The following is a 9,454-nucleotide window of genomic DNA, read 5'->3' as shown; positions in this document are numbered from 1 at the left end:
GAAAGTCCTGGAGAGACTGGATGTTGAGAGGAGAGCGGCATGGTTGTGTAGTTCTAGAGTGACCCGGGTTCAATACCAGCCACTGCCTGTGAGGAGTTTGTACGTTCTCCCCATGACCACCTGAGTTTCCTCCGGGTGCTCTGCATTCCTCCCACAATCCAAAGATGTGCCACTTGGTAGGTTAATTAGTCACAGTAATTTGTCCCATGAATAAGCAAGGGTTAAATCAAGGTACTGCTGGGCATAGTGACTTGAAAAGCAGGAAGGACTTATTCTGCACTGTATCTCAATAAGTAAATAGATTGATACATACATAAACAAATAAGGATGTTTCCAATACCAGGATCTGAGAGCACAGGCTCTGAATAAGGAGACTTCCCTTTAGAACTGAGATAAGGAGGAACCTCTTCAGTTGAAGGGTGGTAAATCTGTGAAATTCATTGCCATAGAGGGTGGTGGATGCTAAGTAATTGGATATATTTAAGAAACGATTGACAGGTGATAGGTTGATTGGCTAAGAGGGTTAAGGGTTGCAGGAAGAAGACAGAAGAATGGAATTGAAAGCAAAATTAGGTTTGATTGAGTGGCAGGGCAGACCCAATGGGCTAAATGGCCTAATTCTGCTCCTATATCTTATAGTCTTACAAAAGATTATCCAATAGTAACTTCTGTCTGCAATGGCACCAAAACAAATGGGTTCCACTCTCAAATGCCCACTCCAATACAAGACCAGGAAGCCAAACTGCGTGTTTTTGATAGGGCCAGTCATGTGGCTTTGTGCGCACACAGTGGTGTGGTGCTGGAATCATCAGTAAGAAATCGGGATGATTGTTGAGTAGCTACTGGTGACTGCCCATAATCCTGAGGAAAAAGTCAGCAAGTGATAAACTGGATGTTCTGGCTCATTAGTTTTCTCATCTGGTATAGGCAGCACAATGGTTCCATTGATCAAGCAACCGCTCTACTCAGTTGAATTGAATTAAATTGGTTTATTATTGTCACATGTTCTGAGATACAGCGGGTAAAACTTTATTTATCATGCCATCCATAGAGATCGTTTCATTACATCATCACATTGAGAAAGTACAAGGGAAAAACAATAACAGAATAGAGGATAAAGTATTACAGTCACAGAGAAAGTGCAGTGCTGGTAGACGAGAAGGTGCAAGGTAGAATGTGAGGTCAGGAATCCATCTTATCAATCTAGGGGATCATTCAACAGACTCAATACAGCTGGACAGAAGTTGTCTACAACCCTGGGTTCAATTCTGATCTCTAACGCTGTCCGTGTGGAGTTTGCACGTTTTCCCTTTGTTCACTGGGTTTTCTTTGGGTGCTCCAGTTTCCTCCCACACCCCAAAGACATTGGGTTAACTAGCCTCTGTAAATTTCCCCTAGTTTGTAGGTGAGTAGAATCACGGAGCAGCACATGGTGTCAGTGATCGATAGCTGACTTGGAAGTGGTGGGATGAAGGAATTATTTCCGTACTGTCTAGAACAGTGGGCTGTGTGTGCCATGAGCTCTGCTGGTCTGCACGGAGAACCATAGAGCATTAGGTTCTAAGGTTTCCAGAGCAGCTGTGTTTGTTAATTGTTGTCTTAACTAGAGCCTTTAAGCCCTTGTGCCTTCTGTTTAATCTTGTCAAGTTTGTTTTGACTGGCACGGGTTTTCCGTGTACTGGGATTAGTCAAAGCAGATTCCTGATTAGCCATCATCGCAGGGTCCTTGTTCTGAGAATGATTTGTCCCGCAGTACTGACTGGTCAAACCACTGATGTTCTGCTGGAATTCCTAGATATAAACTCTTGTTTCCATCTCTACATGGGAGTCTGCTATTCCTCTGCACCTGGGGTCAGTTGTTGCCAGCAAACACTATGACAGTGTGGCCTTCTATGTTGTAACTTTTTACAATCTTGGTTGTATAACTCCCCAGTTCCTAGTAGATCTCATATCATTCTCAGCTAATTATATCTTCCTTCTCCTTCCCAATCCTCTAAAGAAAACTAAATAAAAATCACTGAACTACTGCGCAGGTTGACTCTGTGGTTAAGAAGGCATACGGTGCATTGGCTTTCATCAATCATGGGATTGAGTTTAGGAGCTGAGAGGTAATGTTGCAGCTATACAAGACCCTGGTCAGACCCCACTTGGAGTACTGTGCTCAGTTCTGGTCACCCCACTATGGGAAGGATGTGGAAACCATAAAAAGGGTGCAGAGGAGATTTACAAGGATGTTGCCTGGATTGGGGAGTATGCCTTATGAGAATAGGTTGAGTGAACTTGGCCTTTTCTCCTTGGAGTGACGGATGATGAGAGGTGACCTGATAGAGGTGTATAAGATGATGAGAGGCATTGATCATGTGGATAGTCAGAGGCTTTTTCCCAGGGATGAAATGGCTAGCAGGAGAGGGAAGTTTTAAGGTGCTTGGAAGTAGGTACAGAGGAGATATCAGGGGTAAGTTTTTTATGCAGAGAGTGGTGAGTGCGTGGAATGGGCTGCCAGAGATGGTGGTGGAAGCTGATATGATAGGGTCTTTTAAGAGACTCCTGGATAGGTACATGGAACTTAGAAAAATAGAGGGTTATGGGTAACCCTAGGTAATTTCTAAGGTAAGGACGTGTTCGGCACAACTTTGTGGGCCTGTATTGTGCTGTAGGTTTTCTATGTTTCTATGCTCAGACCAGAAGACGGAAATACAAAATCTGGTGGAGAATTTGCTTTTCGATCTGAAACTGTTCCTTCCTCTACAGATGCTGCTTGATCTGCTGAGTGCTTCCAGACCTTTCTGATTTATTTCCACAACATAAACCCTCCTAATCCAACTGTACTTCCAAAATTCCAGTTGTCCAGCCTTCCTCACAACATTCCAGTCTTGGAATTTGGCATATTTGACTTGGAATCTCCAGTGATTTATAAAATCACTGTTATTCTGGGACAATGAATTTGCCCAGGCAACGGGCCATTCCTCAATACCTTTGACCAAACTTTTAGTGACACATGCTCAGATGCTCTTGTAAAATGCTTTGGTGTTCCACTTTCTACATTAAAGATGTAACAAAAATAATGCAGTCTGTTGTTGCCACTATTGTAACACACATTTCCTTTTAATCCATTGCATGAGGACTTTGGATGTTTTGAAAAAGATGACAGCGATCTTCAAAAACTGCTGTGGAACTGATGCACAAGAGTTTTAAGGAGAGGCTGGACAGGATGGCTTTGTTTTCCCTGGAGTGGTGTGGGCTGAGGAATTATGACTTATTATCTGTATTATTTGCCATACACTTATGACTGCATAGCAAAGCACAGCTCCAATGCCTTATTCAAGTTTGCTGTTGACACCACTGTTGTTGGCCAAATCAAAGGTGGTGACGAATCAGCATATAGAAGGGAGATTGAAAATCTGGCTGAGTGGTGCCGCAACCATAACCTCTTACTCAATGTCAGCAAGACCAAAGAGCTGATATTGATTTCAGGACTAGGAAAGCAGAGGTCCACGAGCCAGTCCTCACTGGAGGATCAGATGTGGAGAGGGTCAACAACTTTAAATTCATCTGTGTAATAGGTATATGGACAGGAAAGGAATGGAGGGTTATGGGCTGAGTGCAGGTCGGTGGGTCTAGGTGAGAGTAAGCGCTGGGCACGGACTAGAAGGGCCGAGATGGCCTGTTTCCGTGCTGTTATTGTTATATGGTTATATGGACCTGTCCTGGGCTCAGCACATAGGTGCAATTATGAAGAAAGAATGGCAATGCCTCGACTTCCTTAGGAGTTTGCAACTATTCGGCATAATATGTAAAACTTTGACAAACTTATTTAAATGTGTGTTGAAGAGTATATTGACTGGATGCCACACAGCCTGGTATGGAAACACCAATGCCCCTGAATGGAAAATTCCACAAACAGTGGTGGATACTGCCCAGTCCATCAAGGGAAAAGCCTCACTCGCCATTGACCACGTGTACATGGAGTGTTGTCACAGGAAAGCGGCACCCGCCTTCAGAGATGCTCTCTACCCGGTTATGCGCTCTTCTGGCTGCTGCCATCAGGAAGAAGGCACAGGAGCCTCAGGACTCACACCACCAGGTTCAGGAACAGTTATCACCCCCTCAACCATCAGGCTCTTGAACGAAAGGGGATATTCATTTTCCCCTTGCTGAAATATTCCCACGACCTATGGGCGCACTTTCAGGGACTCTTCATCTCGTGTTCCCGATATTTATTGCTTATTTATTTTTATTATTATTTATTTATTGTTGTATTTGCACAGTTTGAATGCCCAAGTTTGTGCGGTCTTTCATAGATTCTATTATGGATTTATGGAGCATGTCCTCAAGAAAATGAACGGGTGGGAGTGGTTTACGGTGACATATATGTACTTTGACAATATACTTACTTTGTACTTTGAATGACCCGATGAAGGTTTTTTTTTTATAAATAATTAGAGAGGTAGGGTGATAATATTTTCCCATAGTGGGGCTGTCCAAGGTTTAAGGTAAGAAGTAGAAATTTTAATGGGATACGAGGGGGATTTTTTTTCACGCAGAGGGAATTGGAGCTTGCACCACTGCCCGACAGAGTGGTGTAGGTTCTCACAACATTGAAGTATTTGAATTGCACCGAATGCAGGTAAATAATGGGACTGGCATAGATAAATGGCATGGGCACGGTGGCCCAGGGGAGCTGTATGACAATGATACTAAGCCGAATGGCTACGATTCTGTGAAGTGTACTTTCTGGGAATGGAAAATCCTGCTAATTGTTTCATAACCTTTAGCGCAAGGCAAAGAGTAAAAATAAACCCTTCGTTTTCAAGTATCGCGTAAGTGGTGGGTTATGAACGCAGAGAGCCTTTGCCAAACATGCTTTTTTCCACATGGAAACAGCTAGGGGGCTTTGATCCGCCCTCTTTCGCTGGACGGAGCGCGTGTCACTTAAATGGCCTAATGAAGCGATCACTGTACACCCGTGGGCCGATCAAAGCCGAAAGCGAGCCTATTTACTGAAGAGTTCCACAGTGTAGGGGAAATAGTGTGACGGGGGTTATCACAGGAGCCCCCAGGCGCGGAAATGACATGACTATATTCACCACGGCAAAGTAAATGTGAAGAAACGTTCGGAGAGAAAAAGAAGAATGGAGACATTTGTTTACCTTCCTACTGTCGATAAAATCACTTAAAAATCTCGCTCTTAAAGTAAGTAAAGACCTAAACTCAACATGTTTTAAAAAAGATTTTAAATGGGCTCTCTCCTGTTTAAACGGACACATAGTGAACCGCACAAACGCAGGAAATATCCTTATCCCCGAAAGGTAATCGTTGACGAAAGCGTTTCCACCCGCTGCTTAAATCATCAAACATTTTAAAAGCTTTGAATTGCTTCTTTTTGGTATCTCGGTACCTTTTACCTTCCCGAGATGATTTCACAATTTAATCCAGGATAGATATAACATTTGCCCTTTCCCATAGCGCAGGCTCTACACTGTAACCCGGGGTAAATCTATTGGACGCCTTGTATTTCGACCCAGGAAAAGGTCTCTTGCTTGTTAACCCAAGCACAATTTAACCTCTTCTCCCGCGCACTTCACTTTTTAACCCAGGAAAGAATCGTCTCCCGCCCCTCTCTCAACGTGGGAGCGAACGGGTGGAGCCGGTTAAAGTTCTGGTTAAAAAGCAGCAAGTAGACCAACATCTGGAACATGTGGTTGCTAAAAGGACGACTTCGCCTCACTAAGAGACTCGGAATCGTGTATGCACCAGAAAGGGCAGGAAAGAGATTATTTCTTCTCCAGCCCTTTACCTTTCCTGCCAACCTGGCTTCACCTATCATATTCTACCTTGTCCTCCTTCCCTTCCACCTCCCCCCCCCCCCCCACACCTCCTTATTCTGGCGTCATTCCTCTTCCTTTCTAGTCCTAATAACGGGTCTCGGCTCGCAACATAGATGCTGCCTAACCTGCTGAATTCCTCCAACATATTGCTCTGAATTTTCAACATCTGCAGAATATCTTATGTTTAGGAGAGGGATCTATAGTCTATTTGTCTACGGTAGGGACCGATGAGTGGGGAGTGAGGGGTGGTGATGGTGGGGGCGGGGGCGTCCTGCCCTGCCTGCTTAATAGCTCGAACACGCGAAAGGGAATCCCTCCACACAGACGTCACGTTAACCAAGGAAACCCACAGCCCGCATCATTTGACGCAATATCCATTTTTAGGCATCACCCTGCGTCAATGGACGAAACCATTGATCAGACTTTCGAATGTAAACCTTGATTCTTATAATGATTTAAGGGCACTGCCGAAAGCTCGTAAGCTTCTTTCGTAAACACTTGTGCATACATATATAAATGTACCAAAAAAAGGTCAGGGTTGGGGAGTGGGAGCCGAGGATGTGAGCCGGCAGAAACGTTGGGCGGATCCACCAGCTTTGACGTGAGTTCCTCGGCTGCGGGAGGGTCAGAAATAAAAAGAGCAGGCTTAATACCAGAGAACTGAGTCATCCACCTCGGGAGACGTACGGCAAGCAACTCGCGAACTGTCGGCGGAGTTAGAGAGAAAGAGAGGGAGGGGGGGCGGTACAACGCAAATCATTAGTCATTGCCAACCTGATCGAACACGCGAAAGGCAAGAAGTGCAGAGCAAAGACAAAGACCACGATTTAAAAAAAAAGTTATTAAAGTTTCAATCTAGAAAGTTTGGGTGGGTGGGTGGGGGCGAATACGGGAAATTTATGGATTGTTGGCGTCCCTTCAATCTGTAAGAAAAGGAACAAACGGGGAGCTTAGAGAGGGGGATGTGTCTGAGAAGCGCACACCTTGGAAGTGCTTGTCAGAAGTGAGTTATATTTCAGAAGCTGGAGGTTCTTTAAGCAGGAGATTCATTTGCCAACAAATAAACAGACACAGGGATTAATTCTACCCAGGAGGAATACGGGCGGTTTATTAAAAAGCCAAACACACCACTGATTGATTGGTGCGGGGGATGATGTACCAGGAATATCCCGGGAAATACGACACGTCCTCCCGCAGCAGCACGTCCCCGGGAAACGCGGACATCGTGTTCGGTACCAGCGGCTCGATCGGCGGCTCTCAGGTAAGGACCGCGACCCAGTGGAAAGTGGTGGGGATTGGGGGAAGAGCTGGTGTGGGACAGTCGATTGGGATAAAATCTCTCAAGTGCATTCTCAAACAGATGTACTTCAGTTAATTCCGGGATTACCTTCCAAGTTGTTGAACGGAGCCGGTTTAGAAGCTCAAAGTATTTCTCGACCTGCAGGTTCGGAGGATGGAGAGAGTTGGTCTGTGAGCTATTAGAAAGAGAGAGAGAGAGCGAGCGAGAAAGAGAGAGAGCGAGCGAGAGAGAGAGAGAGAGAGCGAGCACCCTTCTGTCTCCTCCGCACTTTGAGCTGTGCGCGGCTCCTTGGCGCTTGCTGGGATCGTGTGCCTGTTCACCGTCAGAGAGGCTCTTCCTGAAATAAAGGCGTAGAGCGTTGAATCACCAGGACTTAGCGATCGTCTCCGTGTGTGCAGGTGGGCTTTGAAAGGGACAGGTTTAATACTGGCACAAGTCTGTGTTATTTCTGTGTCGCCGGAGACACTTGGCGCAATCGAGTTTTGTTTGTTGGGGCTTGTATCTACGGGACGAGATCTTTCTCAAATAATCTTTCCCAAAAGTAGTGGATTCGGATCGATCGCAGGGATTTCGCTCGGTCCTCAGCCGAAGGGCGATCCCGGGCTTCCGTTCTCGACCTCTCCACAGATTCTCCCCCCACCCCTTTTAGCCGGAGTTATTTGCCTTTATAGATCTTTCTGTTTTTGTACTTTGTCTCTCTTTTTGAGTTCTTTACGACCTTTTCCCTCCCTCTCCCTCATCTCGTGCTCTCTCTCCCTTCCAGCGCCTATCTTCTCCTCTCGCACTCTATCTCGTATTTTGCCTCGCCAGATTTTCTTCTCCACTCTCCTTCCCCCCTTCAGATTTCACCTCCATCTCTTTAACACCCCCATCCATCTCCTGACCGACCAGAAATAGAGAATAAAATTCAGATGCAGTCATATTTCTACCGAGGGCAGAGGCTACAAATCCCCACCCTCTCGTTAAATACTCCACTCCAAAAGTTGGCGATAAAACGGCAAAACTTTTTCCTTCAAAATGAAATCATTTAAAAAAAATCGTTAGAATATTTCTGTCCTAATTCCTCATTTAGGAGGTTCGGCTCAGCCTCAGCTCTTTAAAACTGGGCCGCCTGTCACTTTATTTGCAGCCCCCGTCTGATGTAACTTTATTTGATGCAATTCATCGCGCCTTATTATTTATTGCTTCAATGGTCGGTGAAGAAATGGAGCGAGTTGAAGGGGATATTGCGCAACTAGCTGAGATTACAAAATAGGTTTCGGAGCTCCTTTTATCTTTAAAAAAAAACCGGAGGTCCGTCTCCAGGAAAGCAGGCTGGTTCGGAGAGAGCGAGGGTGGGATTGTAAATGAAATTTTCCTTATTGGTTCTCCGTAACGAACCAACCCTTCTCGAAACTGTCATTTAAAAACAAACCCTTTCCGGGCAGTGGCTGGCAGAATTCCCTTCCTTCTCGGCTCTTTCAGAACTTTTTTTTTCCTCCTCTTGGATTTATCTGGAGTGTAAGCATTTCGTGGAACATTCAGCCGCCCATGGGCTGAGAGTTTCACCCCGGCTCCCACATTTTAACTCTGTCGGTGTGCGTGTGTGTTGAGGTACTGTAAATCCATTGCTGGCGGCACCCCAACTCTCCCTGTCACACAGTGGGTGTTTTGTTGGCTTCTTGCTCTGCGGTGTTGAAGCCATACCGGATTAGAATTTATCTTGCTTTTATTGCACAGTTTAATAAAATTATTTGAATAAAATCCGACTCCAACCCCCGCCAACTGGGCGTGTCGCTCCTTCTCCCTGCCCTCGCAGATGTGGCAACGTACTGGGTCGGTTTACAAAGAGTTTGTCGGTTCCTTGTTCCCGGTGGGAGCTGGACGTTCCTTGTTCCCGGGACATCGCCGCAGCCGATTATTAGGATGACTCGCGTGCTGTAGATAGAAAGCAAGAAAAAGAAGATTTGCCGGGATTGTAGGGGAGAATACTGTAGCTGGTACTTGATGGGCAGAGGGGTCTGGCTCCCTGCTGTTTTTGAGGCGATTGTGGGGCTGCAGGGAAATCGAATTAACCTAACACCACCCACTGGAGTTTGTCTCCATCTCTACATACGCAAATAAGAGAGAAATGTTGACATTTTTATAGCGCCTGTCACAACCTGAGCGTGTGGTAGAGAGCTCTGAAACGGAAGAAAAACTTGTGTTGCGTGGTCAGTCTATCTGGCGTAAGAAATTCGGCAGCTAGTTAGCGCAGAGCAAGCGCCCACACCAGCAGCAGCCCCCAGAGTGTGTCCCAGTAATGTGGTTTAAAGATGTCCAAGGTACTGGGAGCTCTTCTCTACTT

General features: G+C 45.7%; 1 protein-coding gene across 5 annotated transcripts in view; it reads left to right on the top strand.

The window, feature by feature from the left end:
* Window positions 1–5,024: 5,024 nt before the first annotated feature.
* The window catches only part of fosl2 (FOS like 2, AP-1 transcription factor subunit), a 39,083-nt gene continuing 34,653 nt past the window's right edge, over window positions 5,025–9,454 (top strand). For 2 of the 5 annotated variants that reach the window (XM_073056024.1, XM_073056019.1), the window contains exon 1: window positions 6,719–7,089. In XM_073056024.1, coding sequence (XP_072912125.1) covers window positions 6,979–7,089 — 111 coding nt within the window. In that variant the 5' untranslated portion in view covers window positions 6,719–6,978. Of the gene's footprint in view, window positions 5,194–6,718; window positions 7,090–7,362; window positions 7,527–8,567; window positions 8,722–9,454 lie in introns of those variants that run through there. The other 3 variants (XM_073056023.1, XM_073056021.1, XM_073056022.1) reach the window with 3 other exon arrangements.

This window comes from Hemitrygon akajei, chromosome 9, assembly GCF_048418815.1.
Source record: "Hemitrygon akajei chromosome 9, sHemAka1.3, whole genome shotgun sequence".
Lineage (NCBI taxonomy): Eukaryota > Metazoa > Chordata > Chondrichthyes > Myliobatiformes > Dasyatidae > Hemitrygon > Hemitrygon akajei.
Note: the sequence above shows the minus strand (reverse complement) of the source record. Positions and strands in the feature narration are given on the sequence as shown.